This window comes from Phodopus roborovskii, unplaced genomic scaffold (genome assembly GCF_943737965.1).
Source record: "Phodopus roborovskii unplaced genomic scaffold, PHOROB, whole genome shotgun sequence".
Taxonomy (NCBI): Eukaryota; Metazoa; Chordata; class Mammalia; order Rodentia; family Cricetidae; genus Phodopus; species Phodopus roborovskii.
In genome coordinates, this window is record NW_026126461.1 from 9,033,189 (window position 1) to 9,059,899 (window position 26,711).

A 26,711-nucleotide genomic window follows, 5' to 3' on the forward strand; every position below is an offset into this window, starting at 1 on the left:
ATAAACTCTTCTTTCAAGTGTTGTCTTCCAATTAAAAGCAAAAAGTGTGTATTCTGTTCCCCCAGATCCAATCTCACCCTTAGCTCTGCAGCAGAATACCAGTTACACTTGCTGCCTTCCCTGTCCCCCTGCCTGCATCTCCTGTGCTCACAAAGACCATCCCCCAACCTCCTTCTCTCCACTTTTTGGAGCCAGTATGTTTTGCTTGTTTCATTTTTCTGGTTTGGGGACATGGGATTTCTCTGTGTAGCCCTGGCTGTCCCGGAACTCACACTGTAAATCTGACTGCTATTGAACTCAGGTGCTACTGCTGTGTTGGGATTAAAGGCATGTACCACTACCCGGAGGTTTTTATGTGTTAAAAAGAAAGGTACTAAGTGCATGTTTCAAAACATCTTCAGCAATCTTAAAACAGACTATATTTTTATGCTCATAATAAATATTTTAAAATGTAAGTACATCACTAATATTTTAAAAGTTATCCATATGATATTCCATTGACAAATTAAAAAATATAAAGTTCTTACCAATGAAGAAATCAAAAATTATTTTTGTCTAGTTCTGGTTTCTTTTGCTTCCTTTTCAGGCAGGTCCAGATTCTCAGAACTTTCACCAACCATAAGATCATATTTATGAAGTGCAGAAAAACTAAGGAAGGTTGTGGCCAATTTGCAAGCACTGCCTGAGTTTAAAAAAAAAATACTTAATATAACTAGATTTGTATCAAAAGTTTGTGAAAGAATGCCATTTAACTGAAGAAAAGATAGCTTATTTCTGAAAGTATTAATTCCCCAAATATGAAAATTATTATGTTATGTTAAATATTTTAAAGTGCTTACAAAAATTTTAAAATGCATCAGATAGCCTCCAAAAGGTAATGTTTTATGAATTCATGAACTGTATTATTTTGAAAACACATAAATAAACTGTATTTTTCAAATTTATCTGTCAATTGAAACTGAAACTTGCTTAAAGCTTTAAGCAGCTTTAGTCTTGGAAATATTGATCACTTTCCACACATAAACATTAATTTATAGGAAATATAACTGTTTTTATAGTTTTCATTTTGTTTTAAATTTCTGAAAGTTACAAGTATTACATAAAAAATAATTAAATTTCACAAGCCCTGATATTTAGAGTCAAAATGTTGTAGCAAAACAATACAAGTTATCTAACACCAGCTAAATCAAAAAAGAAATGTTAATGTGTTTTCCACTTATGAACTATTTCATGTATCTTAAGGAATATTACCTCAAAGATATGCTTACCAGTGACAACAGTTGTAATTTTACAGTGAACATTATTAGGAAATGACCGTAATGCCCTTTTGGAAGCACAGTTTGAGAGGAGAACAAGGGATTGTGAAAAATGCTTCCAGATGTACTTCCAAAAAGAACGACTTGCTAGCAGGAACCCCACCTGACAGCAACAGGAAAAAATCCCGACAATACGCTAACATATTCTGCACGTAAAGAAGATAAACATTCAAAGTGAATGGCAGTGGCATAGAATCTGCTCTGGGTACATTTTCCATAGCAGATGGGATTAAAAGTGCAAAACCGCACTTTCATCCCAGAAGAACCTGGGACTGGAGCATCTTGTTGCAGTCCCACGAAGACTGAGATGAAGTGATCTTGTGGAACAGTGTCTGCAAGGGACTACCGAGATGCGTGCTTGAGGCTGAGAGGGCAGAGTTCCAAACCACCGAACTGTTAAGACTAAATGGTTGTTATTATTCAGAATCGCAGATGAACAAAAGGAAACAGAATGGGAAAAAGATTTGGTGAGTTCATAGCCTGGTCAGGCAAAAGCAAGACCAGATGTTTGGAAGAAGAAATTACAAGTGTGGCCCAGTATGCACTTGCTACTGAGATCAATGTGACTAAACGGGAGTGGACCATTGTGCATCAGAACAATGACAAAATGTCTTCAGAACTCTTTGGAGAGAAGTCTGCCCCCTTCCAGGGGAGGATTCTTCAGTGGCTAAGCTTCATAGCTCCGAGTGGGCTTGCTGCTTAGGGGAACTTTCTCTCCTTGCTTCCAAGTGAGTAGCACTAAGCAGCCATGGTTCAGACTGAAGTATCAATGTTCCCGTGGAAGCAGATTGAAGAGGTCCTAGTTGTCCAAGGGAACAAAATGCAAGTGCTTTGGGATCCTGACAGTTTCAACAACATCCTCAGAGGAAAGCCAAGGAGACCAGTCCGAAATGTGTGGCAAGGTTGGAGCCCGCACAGAACAGCCCTGATCGTGTAATCCAAGTTTAGCTTTGGAAGTGGACCTCTACAGTGGACGATAGACAGTCGGAGCCCTTAGCAATCTCTCCTTCTATGTGATTTCTTTTTGTCTATAAGTTCTGATGAACTTCTACCTATTCAGCTACTGACCAACCAGCTCTTTTATTAACCAACGGGATTAATATCTGTTTACTACATTGTACAAAGATGGTTCCACAGCAGAGAAATTATCAAGTTTAGTCTTCAGAGAGAGCAGTATTTTGAAGATGCTATTTACAGCTGTATTTGTATTCAAATTTATCTAATCTACTAGTATAAAGCTAAAAAAATTCATAAGGGAAATCAATGTGGCTGTATAAATGTACATACAAAATCAGTTAACAAACTAAAATTATACTAATTATCACCCCTTCTTAAAGAATAATACAGAACTTGTACAGAACAAAACAATTATTTACCTAAATTCTGTAGTATGTTTGTAAAATAGTTCCTACATAATTGTATAAGCTTTGACTATCAAAGCATTTACTCATGATTAATCATTTCCTTGTTATAAGCAATTGCAAATCCTAAAATCAATTTTATTTATTTAAATTTATATAATTCACATCACTTACATAGTCCCAACAATATGTAGACCATTTTCGACTTATTATAGATCCAACAACGTCCTCTAACTCCACATTTATTAATGTCCCAGTAAATACAAGAACTATTTGCTGTTAATCGAAAAAGTATTGGTCCAGGGATGGATCCTATAAAATAGCCAATGATTTTAAATTCTTCATTAAAAAAAAAAAAACAGTATTGACTAGCTTAAAACACACACGCACATGCATACACACACACACACACACACACACACACACACAGGATCCTCTAAACACATTATTTAATACTCATCGATTGGCTCATTAACCAAGGAAATCAATATCCTGATCCCTGCATTATACAAGTGTTATATGACCTAGAAAAGAAAATATTGATGTTGTGCTTCTAAATGGTCATGTTGGAAAATTGCATTCTAAATACTATTTATTTATGTAGATGTGTGACTCCTGATCTGCACCAGAGAAGCTTCCTATTGTGTCAGGAGTTACTGCAAATTGTTACTATTCAGAGTGCTAAGGATATTTGAATGTGAGTGCTCAGCCACAGATGTGACATTGCTATTACTCTCCTCTTTACAGAGGCTCCTGAACATTATGGAAGAGGAGGCTGAAGGAATGTAAGAGCCACAGGATGAGAAGGACAGCGGAAAAATATTGTCCTTTGGACATAACATAGCTGTGGCAAACATGAACTCATAATAGCTGTTGCTACTTTCACAGGCAGGCCTGTAAAATATCAAGTCAGTAAAAAAAAAAAAAAAAAAAAAAAAAAAAAAAAAAAACCATAATGGCTTTGGGATGGCATTGGAAGTCCCAGAAAATCCAATTTGTTCTTGTAGTAATTAAATCCATAGATATATCACACTAAGAATCATGGGTGATGAAGACAGTTTTGACAAATTTCATTTGGTAACTTTGCAAGCATATAAGAAGTATGAAATTACTATGAGTGTGTGGATACTTTGTATGATCTCTCAGAGCCACTTGTGTGAGATGATAAAGATACTTCAGATACAAATTCATGGCTCCCGATGACACAGCACAATTTATGTATGGTTTATATAACAAGATGTCTTTTGTTTCACTTATCTTCTCTCCGTATTTAATTGGCTCCTAAGCTTTCCAAAGGTAAACTCCTAGTCACTTTTTTGTGTTATTACTCACTTGTAATTTTAAGTAAACACATAAATAAATTTAGATATAAATATGAACAATTTGATACATTAAACATATCTGAAAAATACATACCAAATAATCTCAAAGTTGTATAGGTCACACCCATGCCCAGTGACTTTAAATTGGGAGGTAAAGTTCTGAAAGAAATAACAATGGTATTACCTGTAAGTGACACGTGCTAGGTTTATGTTTTATACATAAATGTAAATAAATTGTGTTATATTATAAACATATATATGAATTATGTATTATAAGGTATATATCACATAATTTTACCAAATTGTAGCTAATTGACAAAAGTTCAATGTGGCCTGTAGGCGCAGTATAGATCTTTCCTTTCCCCCTTTCTTCTTTCTTCCCAAGAGAAAGAACCGCAAGGGTGAGATGCACCTGTGTTCTGTTTCTCAGTCTACCTTTCCTCGCCTGTCAGGCACAGGGGTGTTTAGAATCGGTTTCGCCTTTGTGAAGTCCATGCCACACCTTCTTAGATGCTGATGTCTGTGGAGTCTGCACTCCACAAATTGTATTAGTAAGACGACGTTTAACTTCCAAGCTTTTGACTGGGTTCTTCCTAAATGGTGCTTTTTGAGCCCTGTTTCAGGGTTCTTCCCCATGGTTACTCAGGGAGACTGGGTGCCACAGACAGGTGCCTTCCTTACAGGTGTTTCCATCCGACCCTCACTCCCTTGAGTGTCAGGTGGCTGGGTACCACACCCTGCAAAGGCATTCCTTACATCCAGCCTACATCTGGTTGCAACTTCATTCAGCTTCACTGAAAAGTGCTAATCTCTGAGTGTACATTCTTTCCTTTGGCACCGTTATTATAGTCACTACTGGAAGTAAATGAAAAGTAACTTTAAATCATTGATAAAAACAACTCAAATTAACAAGTTACACAAGGGAAAAGTAGTTAAAGGTAGGAAGGGCTTGTTGGGAAAAACAAGAGAACAGAATAAATGGCAAAGACAACTAAAATTCATTACATACATTTATGTATGAGAATGCTGTATTTGTTTTTATGATATTTTATTTTAAATTAGTAACAAGCTTATTTCACAAGTTAGTCCCAGTTCATCCTCCCTCCTCTCCTCCCCCCCATATCCCCGCAACACCCATCCCACCCCCTTCTGTTCTGCTCCCCATGGAGGGGGAGGTCTTCCATGGTGGATTATCTAAGTCTTTCATATCATATGGAGCAGAGCTCAGGCTCTCCTCTACATGTCTAGGCTGAGAAGTATCCCTCTATGTGGAATGGGCTCCCAACGTCCATTCATATACTAGGGATGAATCCACTACTATTGGCCCCACAGGCTGACCAGGCCTCCTATCTAACATCCACATTCAGGTGGTCTGAGTTGGTCCTCCTTCCAGGAGAGATCATCAAAGTCTGTCAAGTCATTTGGGGTAGGGCTTGGCCCTCCCTGTATCTCCAGGCTAATGGAGTATACCTCCATGGGGAATGTGCCCCCAAAGTCATTTCATGCACCAGGGATACAACCTGGTTCCTCTGTCAGAGGTCCCTCAGACTGCCCAGGCCTCCTAATGGAGACCCAAAGTTCAGGGGGTCGGGGTCAGTCCTATGCTGATTTCGCAACTATCAGAATGGGGTCCAATAGCTCCCCCTTGTTCAGATCAGCTGATTCTGTGGGTTTCTCCAGCCTGGTCTTGGCCCCTTTGGTCATTACTCCTCCCTCTCTGCAACTGGATTCCAAGAGTTCTGCTCAGTGTTTAGCTGTGGATATCTGCTTCTGCTTCCATCAGTTACTAGATGAAGGCTCTAGGATGGCATATAAGGTAGTCATCAATCTCATTATTGAGGAAGGGCATTTAAGGTAGCCTCTCCACTATGGCTAGATTGTTAGTTGAGTTCATCCTTGTAGATATCTGGACATTTCCCAAGAGCTAGATTTCTCTTTAAACTTATAATGGCTTTCTCTATTATGATATCTCTTTTCTTGCTCTCCTCTATTCTTCCCCCGACTCAATTTTCCTGATCTCTCATGTCCTCCTCTTCCCTCCTCTTCTGCCCTGCTCTTTCTCCAACTCCCTCTCCCCTTCCCCCATGCTCCCCATTTGCACAGGAGATCTTGTCCCTTTCCCCTTCTCCTGACAACTATGTATGTCTCTCTTACGATCCTCCTTGTTTCTTAGCTTTTCAGGTGGTGTGGATTGTGGGCTGATAATCCTTTGCTCTATGTCTAAAATCCACAAATGAGTGAGAACATACCATGTTTGTCTTTTTGTGATGGGTTACCTCACTCATGATGGCTTCTTCTAGTTCCATCCAATTTCCTGTGAATTTCAAGATTCCTTTGTTTTTTTTTTTTCCATTGAATAGTACTGCATTGTGTAAATGTGTCACATTTTCTCCATCCATTCTGCATCTGAGGGGCATTTAGGTTGCTTCTAGGTTCTAGCTATTACAATTAAAGCTGCTATGAACACAGGTGAACAGATGTCCTTGTTGTACGATATGTGTCTTTTGGATATATGCCTAAGAGTGAAATTGCTGGGATCTTGTGGTGGACTGATTACCATTTTTCTGAGGAACGGTCATACTGATTTCCAAAGTTGCTGTAGAAGTTTGTATTCCCACCATCAGGGGAGGCGTATACCCCTTTCTCCACATCCTCTCAAGCGTAAACTGTCTTTGGTGGTTTTGAGTTTTAGAAATTCTGAGAGGAGTAAGGTGGTAAATCAGAGTGCATTTCCCTGATGGCTAAGGATGTTGAGCACTTTCTTAAGTGTCTTTCAGCCATTTTAGATTCTTCTATTGAGAAATTTCTATTTAGTTATGTACCCCAATTTTAATTGAATTATTTGGTGTTTTGGTAACTAGCTTCTTGAGTTCTTTGTACATTTTGGAAATCAGCTCTCTGTCTGATGTGGGATTGGTGAATATCTTTTTCTGTCCTGTGGGCTACTGTTTTGTCTTGTTGACTGTGTCCTTTGCCTTATAGAAGCCTTTCAGGTTTCAAGGGGTATTATTTATTAATCTCAGTGTCTGTGGTAGTGGTGTTATGTTCAGGAAGTGGTCTCTGGTACCTCAGTTCATTCAAGGGTACCTTCCACTTTCTCTTCTAATAGATTCAGTGTGGCTAGATTTATGTTGAGCTCTTTGATCCATTTGTACTTAAGTTTTGTGCATGATGATAGATATGGATCCATCTACAGTCTTCTTACACGCCAGCATCCAGTTGTGCCAGCACCATTTGTTGAAGATGCTTTCTTTGTTTCATTTTATAATTTTAGCTGCTTTGTCAAATATCAGTTGTTCATAGGTGTGTGAGTTAATATTAGGGCTACCAATTCAATTCCATTGGTCTACCTGTCTATTTTTGTGCCAATACCAATCTGTCTTCAGAATTATAGGTCTATAATAGAGATTGAAATAATCCTGCATCTTGGGGATAAAGCCTACTTGACCATGGTGGATGATTTCTCTGATGTGTTCTGGGATTAGATTTGCTAGTATTTTATTGAGTATTTTTGCATCAGTGTTCGTAGGGGTATTGGTCTGTAGTACTTTCTCTTAGTTGTGTCTTTATGTGGCTTGGGAACAAAGAGTTTGGCAATGTGAGTTCACAGCATTGAGCTTGGGTCCTCGGCACGGTAGAAAGCATCTGTGCCCACCGAGGCATTTCACTAACTCAAGTTTGTGTTGAGTTGCATTTCCACTTCCTTGAATTTCATAGTCTTATTTAGAATTATCCTTCTTTTAGTCACCCAAATGAATACATTCTGGAATTTCTCCATATTCCAACAAAGTGACAATTCCCACCCTTTTAACAAAGCTAAATATTTCCCCCAAATGCTCTATCATATTGCAATGCCAAGTTCTTGAGACAACCAAAAAGACAACCAAGGAGCCAACTCACTTATACAAATGCATAAGGTTCATTGATAAGTTACAAGCCTCAGCAGGTACCCTGTCCAGCAAACAGGCACAGAGGCTGCAGGAAAACGGTGCCTGGCCTCAGTGGAAAGAGGTTTTTAAAGGAAAAGGAAACAAACAAACAAACAAGAAAACACCCACAAGCAGGGTGGTACATGTCTTGGCTGTTCATGATTGGGTAAGAGTAGGTGACCTTTGAAATCACTGATGTGGGAAATTCATATTTTTTGGTAGTACAGCCTGTTATCTTACGTATTTTCATTGGTTGTCATGCGGAGGGAATGAACATTCTATGGTTTCGTTTCAGGGTTACACCATCACCTTTTTACTTTTCCCCAAAAGAGGTCTGGGTTTTTTGTTTTGTTTTGTCTTGTTTTTGTTTTTTAATTCCTTGTAATAGGTTGGAACTCCAAGATTCGAGGTACAGTTGCTCTGCTTTGGGGAAGTTGATTTTTTAACTCTTTTACATATTATCTCTAAATATCACTATTACATACTTTTTTCCTCCACTTTTCCTCCTTTAACTCCAGTTTTTCCCATTTTCAAATTATCCTATCAATTGCCCATTTGAGTGTTGTCCCAGCACCAAAATGGTTGAGAAAAAGTACAGCCTTGAGGCAAACCATGGTAATGCAGTGAGACCCTGTCCACCAAAACACATGAAGAACAACAATGCAAAACAAAAACAAAACATATCAATTCTGTTTGATGCCAGGAATGAAGCATTTTTGTTCATTTTGTTGGTTAGATTTTACTGGATACCTAGGATTCAAATATACTTGTTAACTTGAAAAACCACATCTAGAGTAATATCCTTTTATTCTGTTCCTAGAACAAAAATGAATGTTTGTTGGACTTTACATATTCTGGACAAACACCTAAGTGAGAAATGTAGAAGCAGAGACAAATACCCATGCCAGTGGATCAACTTCATACTCACATCTATGCTACAGCTAAAAGTTTTCCCACTTGTTGATGCATGTGTGGTATACAAAGTGGGTATAATCTATCTAATCTATGGTTGGTATTATGTTTATTTTGTTACTGATGCATGGATATCTGTGTTTTCTAAATGATTTTAAATAGTGCTAGAGAGTAAAATGTGCACTTCCAAAAACTATATATACTTAGTTTTGAAGTAAAACTAAATGTAACATCCAGATAAGTGAGGCACATAAACAAGTACAAGGAAAACTTAAGTGTATATACACATTTCAACAACAAAAAATTTCCCTCTTTATTTACTACTTTAAAACACAGAAAATCGTTTTGCTGTAGATATATGAACTATTTCTAAGTGTATAGTTCTTGTGTAATGTGTTCTTGTTCTTGTGTAAATGTATAATAATTATAAATATTTCATACTTACCGGAGGATAATCAAGATGATTGGTATATTAGATGAACTAGAAAAAGTAATTGCAGAAAAGAAAAAAGCAAAAAACAAAGGTAATTTAAAACACTTGGTATTGCATTTCCCAGGAAAGGCATCAACAAAATCACCTTCAGTATCTGCAGTTGTCAATCCTTCTTTAATGCAAGAACAATTGTAGTATGTCTATGAATATTGAACATAAAAAACAGTATTTCAGAAACAAACAGGGGACAATAGCTTTATTATTATAAAAATAAAATGAAATCAATATTCAAAGGGAAACTGCCCAGGTTTTTGCTTGTTTTCATTTTAATAATTTTAAAGATTAAAATATAATATTATTTTCTCCTTTCTTTACCCTCTATAAACCCTTCCACATATCCCAGTTTTAAATCCATAGCTTTGTTTTCTTTAATTGTTCATATATATATATATATATTATATATGTAAACTTATATAAATACATACTTATGAACACATACACACATATGTGTATATTTGTATTTACTTAAATGTAACTTTCTTAGTCTGTATACTATTTCTGTATAATGTTTTCAGGGCTGACCATTAATAACTAGCTGGTATGTTCTTCTCTAGAGAATACTATTTCTCCTGTTCTCAGCATTCCTTAGAGAGGGTCTCACTTTGTAACTCTGGCTGGCCTTGAACTCACAGAGGTCTGGCTGCTCCTGTTTTCAGAATACCCCTGTATTTAAGGCATCCAGCTAAGAATTCATGAATATTCTCATTTTAAACCTGACATACATTATTTAGAAATGCAATATTAATTGTAAAATCAGAGATATTTTACCTGCCAGTGAATGACTTTTTGTGTAGGTGTTAGTGGTTATATAATTTTTGTAAATAAGGAAGAGGTCTACAAATTTAAGTAGTAGTAGTCAACTTATGTTAAATTTATTATCATTGTATAGAAATATACATTAAGGAAAATTAAAGATAGTGTAATGAATAGAATTAAATTTTAGTTGAGATTTGAAATAGGGCCAATTAATCAACTATGAAAGTTTGTGTAAGCTTGTTCATACTTAGTTTTGTTTATAATTATGATGGATTTGATTTTTATTAAGCATAGAAGACACATAGCACCAGAGGCCAAATATTTTTAAGAGCACATAGAACAGCAATTGTAATCCCAGAAATAGAGAGGCAGAAATACACACACACACACACACACACACACACACACGGCTTACACAGTGGCTGGCTGGAGATAAAAATATCATATAGAAATTTATTAGGCCATTTAAAATAAAATGCTCTAAGCTACAAGACAATAATCATAACAGAGAAATAACAACAATGTAAAAATACTGCCAGTAAGAAGTTTAAAGATGGCCTGGGTCTGAGAGATTAAGAAAATAAGGTCATAAAATAGCATCAGCCTAGCTGATGAATTACTACACACATTAAATAACATATATGTACAAATACTCAAGCAAAAATTATCATTCCACCTAAGTTTCTAAATGTCTGTGTGCTGAACAACAGCTTGATTTTAGACATATTGTAAACAATGCAAGAGAAATCTGTTTGCCATTCAGAGAATTATCCACTTAGGAAGGCAACTAGAGAAACACAAAAGAAACGTTTATGTGATGCATATGTGGTTATTATCAAGACAAAGGGGCAAGGGGAAATTGCAGGCACTATTAAGAAAAATGATTTTATACTTAGCAGTATCAGCAGGTATAGAAGTGATGGAGAGCTATGTGAGAAGAAATTTAAGAACATATGGAAGAAAGTTACATGGTAATCTAGACTTAGGTTACAGATGAGAGAGGACAGGCAGGCATTCATACAGTAGTGATCCAGAACATGTTAACAAGTTCAGAGACCGAGCACAGCAAGGGCTAGGGCAGAAAGGATGTGCAAGAATCAGAAAACAAAAGACCAGGATAGAGTCAGATGGGGGCAGTGCACACCTCTGATCCCAGTACTCACTGCTTTGTGAATATGGGGCCAGCCTGGTCTGCAGAGTGAATTTCAGGACAGCCAGCTCTACACAGAGAAACCCTGTCTTCAAAAACCAAAAACAACAAAAACCAGGATGGGATGAATCATGCAAGTAGTACACACATTGCTAATTGCAAAAATAGGTTAAGGAAACGTTGGTCTTTACTCTTAGAAACACTCTGGCTGCTGAGATTATTGAACTACCAAGGCAAGGATAAAAGCTGATATACATATTAAAAGATAATAAAGTACAACAAAACTCAGTGCTAAAGGAATGAGTTGTAAAAGAGAAATACCTAAAATAATCCTGGATGCCATTCTGTATAAAGTAGTTGTGAAAGTGTTTTCTGGAAGCTCTGTATAATTAATTGAAACCATACCCTATTAATGGCTCCCTCTATTATGGTATCTCTTTTCTTGCTCTCATCTATTCATCCCCAACTCAATCTTCCTGGTCCCTCATCGTCTCTCTCCTGCTCTGAAATTCACAAGCAAATGGTTGGAACTTGAAGAAACCATCCTGAATGATGTTACCCATTCACAAAAAGACAAACATGGTATGTACTCATTCACAGAGCAAAGGATAACCAGCCTACAGTTTACACTGCCAGAGAAGCTAGAATACAAGGACGACCTTAAGAGAGTCATACCAGGTCCCCCACAAAAGGTGAAAGGGGCAAGATCTCCTGAGCATATTGGGAGTGGGCAGAGTGGGCAGTGATTCTTTTTCCATTTTAGGTATCAAATGATATCATATTTCTGTACATGTGTCTCATGGGCACATGCACACACACATGCATCAAAACATGCATACACACACACAAAGAAATGGACCTCACAGACTTGACAAATGGTAGGGTAGTCAATTGCTCTCTGCAACAGAACATAAACTAGGAAAAATTAAATGTTTTCTGGGTTGTTGTAGCAGTCAGGAAATAGGAAATTTTATTAGTGACATAGCAAATGTAACTAGAGTTTTTAAGCAGATTGAATTAAGTCATATTTCTCTTATTCATATGACTTCTATAACTTAATTTTCTAGAAAGGCATGTGTCTTGTGAAAGCCTTGTATATATGATAACATCTGGTGCACAAAGAACACAAAGAACTGAGGGCAAGGGATTTGGATCAGCAGTAGAGTCTTTGATTCAACACCTCACTTAATATAATTCAGATCTACGTCCGAGTTACTGTGGAGAAGATAGTGAAACAGCAGGAAGCTGGAGAGTAGGCATTTGAATCTCAGCAGAAGGCACATATGAGAGAAAGATGACTCACAGGACAGCTCCTGGCAACCCTGCGTGAAGGGTGTGTGTCAAAGATTGTGTTCAAAGTCTAGTGAGTTGGGAAAGGTAAACTGGGTTTTCTTTTCATGTTGTTAAAACTAGAAATATGGAAAAATAAAAAGCAAAACTTTAGAGAGCTGCAAGCAAAATCTAGTCACTATAAAATGAGCATGTTCCTACTTTTTCTTTATATATATATATATATATATATATATATATATATATATATATATATATATATGGGTGTGTGTATTTTTGTTTTTTATTTATTTATTTTTCTTATTTTACATATCAATCCCAGTTGCCTCTCCCTCCTTCCCTCCTTCCCTCCCCCTTTCTCTTCCACCCTCCTATCCCCCCTGACCACCCTCCCATCCCACCCCCTCAACTCCACATGTAGAGTGATGCCTTCCTGGAGGGATCATCTACATCTGTCAAATCATTTGGAGTAGGGACTAGGCCTGCCTCTACGTTAAGGGAGTATCCATCCATGGGGAATGTGCTCCCAAGGTCCTTTCCTGCACCAGGGATACATCCTGGTTCCACTGCCAAAGGTCCCTTAGACTGCCCAGGCCACGTTCAGGGGGTCTGAGTTAGTTCAATGCTGGTTTCCCAGCTATCAGTCTGGGGGTCCATTAGCTCTTCCTTGTTCAGGTCAGCTGTCTCTGTGGGTTTCTGTAGCCTGGTCTTATCCTCCCTCTCTGCCTCTGGATTCCAGTTCGGCTCAGTGTTTAGATGTGGGTGTCTGATTCTGTTTCCATCCCCAACTAAAAATTACCTTTTCGTTGTTTAAGTGTTTCTTAGATTTGCAGCCTGCAAAGCAGGGAGAGAAATACTCGATGTCGTCTCTCCCACACACAGAAGCATAGACAGTGCTTGCACAGCCACAGTGCATATTGCATGAAGCTGTGAGGTTTCCCATGATACCTGACCTGCGAAGTTGAGAGCGAATTAAATTATAACGCCATCATTTAAATTGTCGATGCAGACATTAAGGTGTCAGTAAGACCCACAAACACCCTTATTGAAATAATTTCTTTTTCACAAATTTACTAAGGTAAAAATAAAATATGAAACTATGGATTTAAAGTCCTGGAGAGAAGGCTTAGCTCTTAAGAGCAATTCCTCCTCTTCCAGAGGACCAAAATTCCGTTCCCAACATCTACAGTGCACCTTACAACCACCTGTAACCCCATTTGCAGGGAATCTGATGCTCACTTATGGTCTCTGCAGGCGCCAGGCATGCAAGTGGTATGTATACATGCATGCTGTTATATACTCATTCACATAAATAAATATAAAAAATCTTAAAAATGTACCCCTTGAATTTTTGTAACCTATAGCAAAATTGTCACCACAATTACGTAAACAAAGGAAGTCATCATCACCTGCAATGGGCTGCTCCTTGCTCCCTGATGCACATACTTCAAAGAGTTCCTATACCCATGTGTAGTCCCTCTGCTTATTAGTAATGTCTTCCTGTCCCTTTGTTAAAATTTTATAAAAAGCAATCACAAAAATCTTATATTTTTTTCTTGTTTCTTCTTACAAATAATCTTTATTTACTTTTCTATGGACTTATGTTTTCGTGATCCTTGTGTAAGTATTAAAAGAATATTTAAATGGTGTATATGATTTATAGTGACTATTTTAGAATTATTTTATGTACATGGGTGTTTGTGCACCATGTGAGTATAGTGTGGCTTTGCTTCTTGGGATAACTGGCTACATTTGTCCACAAGAGTGGAGGGAACAAAAGCAGGTTCACTGTGGGTACCACGGAGACAGCCCTCCAGGAGACAGATTTCAGTGATTCAGTTCAACTTTATTCCAGACTATAAGGAACATAAAGGACTGGGGAGCTGGAGACAAACCCTAATTTGTATTAAGTGGTACAGTCCTATCATAAGGCTTCTGGCACAAGTCTTAGTTATCATATGTGCAGTAGAGAAGGCTTCTGGCAGGAATCTGTCTGTGCCAAGGATCAAGCTAAAGATCAATCATCTCTAAGTCTAGAGACAACTTTCAGATAAGGTCAGTCTTCCCAGCCAAACATATTCTCCAGATAGGGCAGGGAGATAGGGCAGAGAGAGAGAGCTGGAAGTTTCGCTGGGGAGGGAGGGAGTCTCCATGCTGCTGAGCCTTTGGAGAAAGCTGTCAGGCTGTGACACACTGCAACTCGACCAGCCAGTGAGGCATCCCAACAATTCAGCATCCATGAATGCAAATGTAAGCCATTGAGTCTCTTGGGAAGGAAGTTACTGACAGTTATGAGCCTCTGTGTGCACGTTGGGGACCAAACCTTGGTCCTCTGGCGGGAGAACCAGTGCTCCTGAACACTGAGCTCAGTAAGTTTTGATCTTTAGCAGCTGAGTTTTTAAGCGAGTGTTTTCTCCACTCATGACTTTTTGGTCTTTGCTCTGCTTATGTATATAGGCTCTTTCAAGTATGTGTAATTCTTTACTAAGGGAAAATAAAATAATTGTTTTTTATTATTATTATTTTTCTTATTTTACACATTGATCCCAGTTCCCTCTCCCTCCCTCCCATGCCCCCTGACTCCCCTCCCATACTATCCCCCCATTCCACAGGGAGGGTGATACCTTCAAGATGGGATTAACAATTTGTTAAGTCATTTGGAGTAAGGTCTGGGCCCTCCCTTCTGCCTCTAGGTTAAGGAAGTATCCCTCCAAGGGGAATGTGCTCCCAAAGTCCTTTTGTGCACCAGAAATACATCCTGGTTCCACTGTCTGAGGTCTCTTAGACTGCCTAGGCCTTCCAGCTGAGACCCATGTTCAGGGAGTCTGAGTCAGTCCAATGCTGGTTTCCCAGCTATCAGTCTGGGGGTCCATTAGCTCCCTCTTGTTCAGGTCAGCTCTCTCTGTGAGTTTCTGTAGCCTGGTCTTGCTCCCATTTTCTTATCACTCCTCCCTCTCTACATCTGGATTCCAGGAGTTGGGTTTAGTGTTCAGCTGTCGGTGTCTGCTTCTGTTTTCATCAGCTATTAGATGAGGGCTCTAGGAAGGTAGATACGTTAGTCATCAATCTCATTATCAGGGAAGGGCATATAAGGTAGCCTTTCCATTGCTGCTCAGATAGTTACTTGGGGTCATCCTTGTAGGTCTCTGGATATTCATTTCTCTATAATCAGTTTTCTCTTCAAACCTGTGATGGCTCCCTCTCTTTTTGTCTCTCTCTCTCTTTTGTTTTTTGTTATTGTTTTGTTTTGTTTTCCTCTTTTCTATTCCTCCCTGACTTAATCTTCCCACCACATGCTCTCCTTCCCTTCTCTTTCTCCTGACTCTGTCTCCACTTCCAACAATATGATCAGGAGATTTTGTTCCTTTCCTCTTCTGTGAGGGACCTTGTATGAATCTCTTAGAATCCTCCTTGTATCCTAGTTTCTCTGGCAGTGTGAATTATAGGCTGGTGATCCTTTGCTCTGTGTCTAAAGTTCATATATGAGTGAGTTTTAACCAAAAAGTATTTTTAAAAGATTTTCTATGAATTATAAACAATTTTTAAATTATTTATACTAATTTGTTAACAACATTCAGTATTTAAGTGTTTTATTGTCTACAATTCTTTGCTTATGCATTAATTTAAATGAGTAACATTTTATTTTATTCATGTTTTTGTACATTTTGAATATTTGAGAAATTTATTTGTGCCTCTTATTTCTTAATTTGCAAACTTATCAATTGAAATGATATGTTTTCCCATTTGTTTCTTGCTAGAGCAAGGGAGCAGGTGAGTCTTAGTATTTTTGTGTTCAAGGATTTTTCAGTTGACATATCATTAATTTTCTAGTTGTAGACTTGCTGAATTTTCATTATTCAAATATTTTGCCATTCTGTAGTATAATCATTCCACCATATTAACAAAAAGTTTTGCACAGAAAAAAGCTTTTAATTTTTATGTTTTTATATATTATCATTTGTTTCTAAGTCACAGATACATCTTTTGTTGCTGTGTCTATGAATTCAAGACCCTCTACGTCCTTTGAATGAATGTGTAAGAGAAGTGAAGATGAAGTTATGTTTTATAAGAGTTGCATGAATTGGAAATTGGTTTGCTGTTAGCTAGTTCATTGTAGTTGAAGGTGCTGTTGCTGTCTTTTAACATTTCACTTGATTAGTCCTTGGGTTTTCACTTGCATTTATGTTATACAGTATTTATTATCAATCCATCCCAAGCCCATTGCATTTTTTCATATTAAATTTAAAATGCCCATGTGCATGTTCAAATATATGTTAAATCTATTCTTTGATGTCTTCAAGACTGCAGACAGTTATGTTCAAGAACACAGGGTCAAATCTCTTTATACATATGCTAATACCATGTTGCACTTACTGCATACCTTAACATAATCTAGTTTTGACTTTAAATAAAATGCATAATAAATAAGCTTATCTCTTGAGATACTATCTATTAATGTTAAAAGTAAAACTATGTTTTATACTTCATTTGCATGCTTAATTGTAATGCTAGGAATTATATAAATGTTTAAAGTTTCTGGATTATTAGTCTGGAAATAAGACTTCAGTTATGATTTTTAATGTTGAGTATACAAACATATTTACCCATCATAATCTTCACTGATTCCAGCAAATTTCACCGTTTCACACTCTACAAAAGCTATTAATACAAAAAGCAGAAGTGATATAATAGATGTCACCATTACAAATCTCATCTGGCTTTTGCAAGACATTCTCAACTTGGAAACAATGAGACCTCCTAGGAAACTTCCAATTGCTCCTCCTGGGACTAAAATAATTCCTGCAAAAAGGAGAAGAAAATACTGTTAAAACATATCCTATGAGAGTACCAAAAAATAACATATAGATTCCACTCCCTCTACTCAAATACATATTTTTAAAGTAAAAAAAAAAATGCTAGAAGATGTGGTATTTGTATAAATCTGAACTTCATAATATACACAATCCTGTGCATGGGAATGGAACCACTATAGGTCTACTGGATTCTGGTAGTGGGGGTCATGTTTAGATTAGATACACTAGGTATGAAATACCAGGTATCTAATATCTAAGCCAGGAACTTAGTTCACATCACATAGAAGTTATGGGCTATCTTATTAAGAGATATTGTTACTTAGCTGATTAAATGCATGGCTTACTACAACAGAGTTAGTCGAAATAACAGGCTTTTTAAACCCATCCTATGAACAAGAATTGGACCAACTCACTGAGATTTCTCGAGAAGGTCAACATGAACGGACTTGTAATGTGAGACTTCAGAGTACCCAGTATGAGCTATGTCTTTTTCTACTTAAGTGTACATATTTAGAAAGAGGAAATAACGATAACAATGCAGGGTGGAAATATAAGGAAAAGAGAAGACAGGGAAAAATTAAAAATACTCTGTGTGATGTAGTTAACTCACAAATTGACAAAAATCCAACCAGCTTGATGTGTGTATGGCTGTTATGGGTAGAGAAATAAACACCAGTAACAACATAATTGCAAGATTAAATCTCGTGACAATTTGAATAACTACAAATAAAACTTCCATAAAAATGGAAAAAGATCGAGGAGGAAAGAACTAAAGCTGACAGCGAAAAACAAGAATAAACAATAAAAGTGAACAACAAAAACACATAATTGATAAAACTCAACTTCAGGCCCAAAGTGGTAGAATAGGGATGAAAACAAAATAATAGATTTGGAACTTGTCATTGAAGGAGAAGTGGGTGGGCAATGGTTAGCTGTCTGCACAGAAAATCAAACCTAGCATCTTCCACAGACCAGAAATAATGGCAAAGCAAGGCGAGCAAATACCCTGACTCCAGGAACTCAAAATGTAGTAGAGGAGTGGACTCCCTGTTTCTAGCAGGAAGTTACAGCGGAAACCTAGACTTGGCACTGACGGCTGCATCCTACAGACAAATAGCCTGTACTACCTAGCCTGGAGTCTGAAAACAAGCTGGAGCCACAAAAGAAGTTAACAACACCAGTGACATCTTAGTGCTAGAGCATCTGCTGTCAGGGACTCAGCGGCTCTTGAGATATACTTACATCCCGGACTTCTCCTGGATACCTCTGTGCATAGCAGGGTAAGCAGCAACTGTAAGCAAAGGTGAGGCAGTTATACCTGGGTGAGTCTCTCTGAGACGAGATACTGAAGGGTTTATGCTCACACATTCTAGGCATGCCCCCCGTCTTGGATGCTTTGTGGACGCTAGGTTGCAAAAAGTAAAAACCTTCAGAGGAAATGGTTCAGTGTTGTCCATTGTCTGTCTGAATTCAGTTTTTAGTGAGAAGAGCTTGCTCTTGCCCCAATACTGTCTATGCAGCCATTGTGCCGAATAAAACTTCCTGAGTGAAGATAAAGCAGCCTATTCCTTCTGTGTGCATATGGTAGGACAGACTCCCTGTTCTACGTCAGTGTCCATGTGCAGAGCATTGCAGACTTCAGACCCTGGAGAGCGCGCACAGCTAGTGCAGTCCCCGACTTTGTCAATGCGGGGCACAGCCAGATTCTGCTCCCTACTAGTTTGGTAACAACTGAGGGGAATTAGAAAAATATTCAAATGCAACCTACTCTTCTCACCCTATTCGTTGAGCATTTCAACTCTAGAAGATCCGGAGAGACCTTTGCCAGGGAGGTGATCTCACTTCATCTTCCCTCCATTGATTTCATTTAATATGGGTTTTTCTTTATTGTCATTTTTCTCGCTTTTGTCCTAATTTTATCGAGTTCTCCTCCTTTCTCCGTTTTCCTTTTCATGTTTTCCCTTTTCTTCTTTTTACTTCTATTTCCATCTTTTAAATTTTTCTTTGTTCTCTTTTATTTTTTAAATGACCCGGATTGTTCATGTATCCTAGGCAAGTGTTCCAGCACTGACAGCTCTAGCCTTTCAATTTCCTTTTCCATTAATATATTTTTTCACTATTTAAAAAAGTTCTTCTCCCTTTCTCACTTCTCCATCCCACAAGAACTGAAGACCAATCCAACAGCCTGGTACACAATAGCTGGCACGATGCCCCTGAGCTACATTTATATGAAGAATTAACTTTGTTCCAGTCACAACCCAGTATTTCTTGAACTATAATGGTCACTTCTACTTGATAAAATAAGGGAAACATATAGCCCTATCTGTTCACCCATACAGACGGGGGGAGACTGAGGTTAGTTCCATAGCAAATATCCATAATGTAGCAAGAGAGAAAAGCATAATGGTAGGCAAGACCACATCCACATCTATATTCTACAACAGTCAAGGCTATAGCAGAGCAGATTGCATGTGATGTTTAAGTTTGATGGTGGAGTGTCACACAGTAAAAGCTATGATTCTAATTGTTTACTTTCACCATACTATACCTTCAGTCCACATGCAACATGAATGCAACAACCAACCCACAAATCACTTTCAAATATCAGAGTCACTATCAACAGTGTATTTAGGAGTCCACAACTTTTAACAGTGCTATCAATCCAGGAGGAGACACCATTGTGTGTGCATGCCACAATTTCTGATGCCTATACATCTGCTTAAAGTGCCAGAGTTTGTCCACTCTTTTTTGCTTTTGTTTTTTACTTTGTTTTGTTTTATTTTATTTTATTTTTTTGAGACAGGTTTTTGCTGTATTTCTTTGGAGCCTGTCCTGGAACTTACTCTGTAGACCAGACTGGCCTCAAACTCACTGAGACCCACCTGCCTCTGCCTCCCGAGTACTGGGATTTAAGGCATACACCACCAATTCCCACTCTTTCAAGACTTGCAGATATGCTATCATACATGGTGATCTCTGTCGCAAAACTCTGTTCACAAGCAAAGTTTTAAGACATTTTATTATGGAACACTTTTGTAAACAAATTCAATGTTGCACAAGAATTCAATTATTACAAGTCACACTAGCAGAAGAAAGCAACATATCATGAAGTCCACCATAGAAAAGTAGAGAATTGTTAATGTGAACTGAATGTAAACCTCCATATCAAAAAAAAAAAAAAGAACAACAGCAATAACAGATGAAAAGTACAAGTGAGTTAAGAAAGATAATTCAAGAGAAAGCAACTCAATGAAGACAAATTCTGAAAAATAATACAAAGCTGGAAAATGAAGAGCATGATAACTTGAACCAAAACCAATAAAACTGGGCATGGAAGAACACACCTAAAAGTAGGTGGAGCAGGACTTGAAGCCTCAGCTACAGATCAAGTTCAAGTGCCAGATCAGTGTGGGCTACATCCTACCCCATCTCAACAAACCAAAGTTGTCAAAAATCCTAACCAATAGAATAAATCAAGCCACAGAGAAGAATATTATTTTAGGGCTATCAAAGTGGCTTCATAAGTAAAGATGCATGCCACAATTCCTGAGACCCACATGGTAGAAGAAAAGAACAACCCCCACCCCCAAGATGTCTCCTAAAGTCCATGTGTGTGTTGTTGAAAGACCATATATACACATACATACACAAAACATAAATAGTAAGTGAAAAAAAAAACAAAAGAATTTCTAGAACTTTATGTTGCTATTGAGTTAATAAAAATTAATTACACATTATATACCTGTAAGGACCTTTAAATGAATTTGGTTTATGTTTTGAAATGTTATGAAAAGTAAGTGTTTGGATGTCTTATGTAAAAGTCTATACATGTATTTAGTAGAAAGCTAAATCAATAATTTTAGTTAGTAAAGTATGGGCAATAGTTTCCAGGTAAATATTGTGGATTAGGATCAACTTGAGGAACTTCAGAAGGGAGGACAGTAAGCACCCTGGTGAGAAAATTTATCTGCTTTGGAATCTCAGATGTGAAGAACACTCTCAACTGAAAGAAGAGGCGAGGTAGAGAAGAAACGGGAGTTCTTAGGGGGTCATTTATTTTATTTTATGTGGTTTCTGATACAGATATATACATACACATACTTTTAAAGCAGTATTATTGAGTCATGTACACTTATAGTTTTATGATATACATCACTTATGTGGGATGGGGAGAGGAGGGAAAAGGAAATAGCCAGGTATGTAGATGGGAGGCAGGAAGACAGTAAGTAATAGAAACAGAATAGTGAAGTATTGTATAAAAAATGTAGAGGTAGTGGTTTTTCTTAAAAAAAGTTTTAGCAAGGGACATCCAAGTACACTGTGTCTTCTGCTTCCATGGCATATTTCTTAAATATACATAACATATTTGAGTATATCCATCATGAAAAATTTTAAATCAGTAAGAAGAAAAATCTACCTGTAAGCAGAGTAGCAAGTGAGGGCGTTAACAAAAACTGATTTTCTAAATATTTGGGCAAAAATTCTGTAGCTCCAATATAAGACAAGGACTCTGTGGCTTTGCACATTGCGTGGCATATCAGTAGCGGGCACTTGGAGAGACACTGAAACAGAACAAACCATATCTCAGTGATTTCATTTCATCCAATGCCAACTGCCCATCTGCAGAACTGTTTCCCCATAATCCAAATGGAATGTATGTACTAATCCAAACAGAATTATGTGGTTCCCTAGTAGACACACAATGTAGTTAGGTGGTAGTTAGGCTTGTAGTTAGGTTGCTTTCTATGCAAACATAACTTTTATCTCTGGATCTGTCAGCTTGTTGAAAGTATCTCTCTTGTTTCACTTTTACCTGACCCATCTGGTGAAAGCTCCCTAACTTTGTGTCATGTGATTGCACTATATCTGTTGATTCCTGTAGGATCAAATACTTATGTCACCTTCAACTCCCCAGAGTCACAAACATGGCTACATACAATAAAAATCCCTATGCACATACTCTTCATCTCCTTTGACAAGAGCATCTTTAGAATTGTATGTTCTTGGAGGACATTTATAGATATTGGGGATTATGAGTAATTTATTTCACTTTTTGCTCCAGAATTTTCTTCAGGTTTTATCTTTTTATAACAACAACACCTCAACATCTCAGAGTCTAGTTTACTTAGTGACACAGATTATACTCTAAGATTCCTCAGAACTATACATAAGGTCTGGCACTTGCAGGTCTGTACCATTCCATCACTAAGTCGCCGAGCATGGGAAGGCCTTACGATTGTCAGCAAGGCCATGTGTGAGTGTTCTTTGGGACATTATAATAATGCTAATATTAGAGCAAAGAAGCCTTGAGATCGTTCCATCCTTCACATTGTGAGCACCTCAGTCACCCCATGTACAGTTAACGGGATAAGCCTCACACGATTTTTCACTGATAAGTAAAATAGTATTCTGTCGTGCTACTAAGTTTTCTCATGTAGCAATAGCTAAGTGGCATAGACCATATAATTAGAAACACTTATTAACCCTTGCTAACATGTGTAGGCTTCTAAATATTGTCATACAAACGTATGCAAGGCAGTATGGATTTTGTGTTTCTACATTTTCAAATATGAATGTTCATTTGGGGGGCTGGAGAGAAGCACCATCTGGCAAAGTGCTGGGGTTGTTCAAGGAACAGAACTCAATCCCAAGAACCTATATGAAAAAATCTCAGGCACAGTGGCACACACTCATTCTATGTGTTCCGTAAGATGGAGACTGGTGAATAATTCCGGAGACCTACCAGCAAGCTGGTCCAGACTAGTGTGTCTCAAGAATGAAAATAAGTGTGGATGGTAGCCAAGGGATGACACCTAAGTCATGTGGACTATACAAACGTATGCACACACTTGCATGTGAACCTGAACATAAATGAATATAACTTATAAACAAATACACACAAACCTGTGTGTTTCATCACATAGTTTAGAGTTCACTCAGTGTATATGTGTCTGTGTGTGTGTGTACTATTACATTACATTTTTCTAAAAATTATATATATTAACTTTGGATTTAGGTATCAGTTACTCATTTAATGTACCATCTACAGAGGCCTTCATAGAACAAAGACTATTGAACTTATATGATCTAACATATAAAATTTTACTTTGTGTTTACATTGTTTAAGACTTGTTTAAAATACATTTCCATTTCTTTATTGTACATGTCTTCCACTGTCAACATTAACTACTTTATTTTACCTAAAGAACTTTGTAATTATTTAAAATGTAAAACCCGTGCCATATGATTTATTATTATTGTACTTAATTTCTAGATTATTTGACTAAGTATATCATTCATGGCCATAGTAATTTTATGAATTAGCATTACATACCTGCCAATCTACCCAAAATGTTTATTAATACATATGTGAAGTTTAATTTTCTTCATGAAATGTTTATGTATAGCTGTTAAATGAGTTTCTGAATTTTTTTTTTGTGATTATGTTTCAGACTATAATCCAATTTTAGATTTAGCTAAAAGGTACACAAGTAGCAAGGCACAATGTCAAATTCTCCCTGTTTAAAGATTATGTGCTTTCATGTAGAGAAAACCCTAAAATCAATACTAAAACATTACACCTGATATTTTGCTTCTGGAATTTGTATCAAAACAAACCAAAACCAAACTATACAGCCAATTAGCATTTAAAAACTCACATGAACTTTCTGAAAGAGAAATAGAAATGTTCACAGTCAAAAAAGCTGGCAAGGAAATATCCAGAAATGAACCTTGTAAATGAAGCACCTCTTTAGTAAAAATTGTAAAACACTGAAATTAATTGAAGTAGGCATATAAAAAATGAAAAGATCACACATGATTATTATAAAGAGAATAATGGAAAATGAAAAAGTTTCTATATATTCAATGTAATCTCATATAAAAAACACCAGTGTATGTCATTTCAGAACTATTGAAAACAATATTGGAATTCATAAGGGGGAGGAAAAAGGCCTCAGTAAGTTGAATTAGTCTGTAACACAACAAAGCTGGAGGTGTCAGTATACCTGATATAAAGACATACTATTGAGCCACAGTAGACAAAGAAGCATAACACAGATAGAAATGAAGACACAGACCCCAGTGAGTAAAGGGTAAAACTATACAGGTTATTCAGGAAATATTCAGCCATCTGTAGCCAACTGATTTTTTTTATAAAGAGTCTAAAGTAAACACTGAAGAGGAGACAGGTGTTCACTTCTGATTTCATGCTGTAGAAAAACCCAACTCAATGGTGATTAAAATGTAAACGTAAGACCAGAAACTAAACATAGTAAGATGGAACACAAAGGCTACAGTGTATCAGTATGAGCAATGATGATGCTTTTTGTCTATGACTACAAAGGTACAGAAAACAGAAGCTTTACAGATAAGCATGATAACTTTAAAAACAAGAGGCTTCTGTGCATAAGGAAAAACCACCACAGGAGTGAAAAGACAGCTGCAGAATGGAAGAAAATGCTTGCCACATATTCTTATTTCCAAGGATTAATACACAAAACAGATAAGGTTCTGAAGAAACAATATAAAGCTAATCAAATTCAAAAATGAACATATGATCTGAATATGTATTAAAAGAAGAAATACAAATATCTGAGAAATAGTACAAAAATGGAAAAATAATTAACCATCATGGCAATGCAAGTGAAAGTTACAATGAAATACCTCTTATCCCACTTAAAATGATGCTATGGTCAAGATTTACATTTCTACCCACAAGCTCACTTAGTCACTAGCTGGTGGCACTGTGTGGAGATTTGAAATTTTGCTGGGTAGGAGTGAGTTCCTGGAGAGAGTATGCCTCTGCTAGAACAGAGTTGAGGTTCATATTCTAGCCAACCTTACTTCCTTTATCCTCTAATCTTTACTCCATCAAGAAAGAGATGAGGTATATCCAGCCACCTGTACCCCCTGTCATGTACCTGCCTATAGCCACCCCTTCTCTGCCATGATTGATTATTGTCCAAAATGATAAGTCAAATTAAACTATTGCTTTCTCAAGTTGCAGTAGGCAGACATTCTGCCTGAGGGATAACAAATGTTTATTATCAAAATATTCTGTCAAGAATGAAGAAAAGAAGCTGTTTTACATTGTTGGTATGTATGAAGACTGATCCAGCTAATAAGAGAGACAAAAATAATTGATGTTACTCAAAAATTAAGAGATCTACCATATATATGATTGAGTATTTCATATATAAAAATATAAGCATTTATATTCCTTATAAATTTAAGGATTGGACCACGGCTCATTTTCTCAGTTGCTTTGGTTCAAGCAGCACATCCTCACACAACTGATGCATCGCTGCATGGCCAGGACAGGAATAAAGATAGAATAATGGATCATATTTCCACAGTACCATTCAGGATCCATGCTTAGTGACCGGACTTCTGGTTAGGCTCCACCTCTTAGATTTCCCAAGCATCTTAATATTTTTCTGGGAATAAGACCTTCTTGCCATACTGAACTTTAGGGCACACTAAGTAACTGTTCAAAGTACAGTGATCTCAAGGAAAAAAATGATCAGCATACCAAAGAAATACCCATACCCCAAGTTAAATACTATAATATTCACAAGATATATGACATGCAGTTGACCTAGGTACCTATTAATCAATAAATTGATAAAAAAAACTGTGACTGTGTATATAATACATATAATACTCATACAGATATATGAGTATTATAAAGCTATAAATTAAATGAAGTCTCATCATTAATGAACATATGTATGTCAAGGGAAACATGAATTATGACATAATAGATACATTATGGCTCCGTGAGTAGGGGAGGGGAAGGACATGTGAAGGGAAGAAGGGAGGAAAGAGAGAAGTGGGAAAGCTATATTGTGTTTTAATTTCAAAAAATATTTTTTAAATGAATAGGATGTTTTGAGTAGATCAGTGAGGAATGAGACAGTATCTCCAGCAAAGAGGAAAACTACTGGAAACTGGGAAGACAGAGAAACAGCCGTAATGTGAGTTACGAAAATTCAGTTGATGATATTTTGAAGACATTTGCAAGTTCTGTCCAGAGAGAAAAATTCACTAAAAATGAACAAAAACTGCATGTGAAGATTACAACCATGCATTATATATGACAGAAAGAAAGTTTTACGTAGAAGAAAAAAAAAACATTCAAACTAGGACAAGAGTATTGGAAGGGGCTTCCTCTGGATCCAGTTATCTCCAGTTATCTGCTTGCTATTATGACAGGACTTTTTTTTTTTTTTTTACTCTTCAGAGACAAAGGATTTTATATTCAATACTGTGATTTTTGTATGTTTGTGGGGGTATGTGTAGACACAAGATCTTCCAATTCATGCCATCTTGTTATATGTCACATTTAGTTCTCCAGAGAGCATAAG

The 26,711-nt window shown here is 37.1% G+C and overlaps 1 protein-coding gene across 1 annotated transcript in view; it reads right to left on the reverse strand.

Moving 5' to 3' along the window:
* Nucleotides 1-545: 545 nt before the first annotated feature.
* The window catches only part of Slco6a1 (solute carrier organic anion transporter family member 6A1), a 39,428-nt gene continuing 13,262 nt past the window's right edge, over nucleotides 546-26,711 (reverse strand). The window contains exons 7-13 of the mRNA XM_051190667.1: nucleotides 21,761-21,905; nucleotides 17,134-17,329; nucleotides 13,329-13,482; nucleotides 9,286-9,473; nucleotides 4,094-4,158; nucleotides 2,848-2,989; nucleotides 546-678 (exon numbers count right to left, since the gene is read on the reverse strand). Of these exons, the coding sequence (XP_051046624.1) occupies nucleotides 546-678; nucleotides 2,848-2,989; nucleotides 4,094-4,158; nucleotides 9,286-9,473; nucleotides 13,329-13,482; nucleotides 17,134-17,329; nucleotides 21,761-21,905 (1,023 nt within the window). The remainder of the gene's footprint in view (nucleotides 679-2,847; nucleotides 2,990-4,093; nucleotides 4,159-9,285; nucleotides 9,474-13,328; nucleotides 13,483-17,133; nucleotides 17,330-21,760; nucleotides 21,906-26,711) is intronic.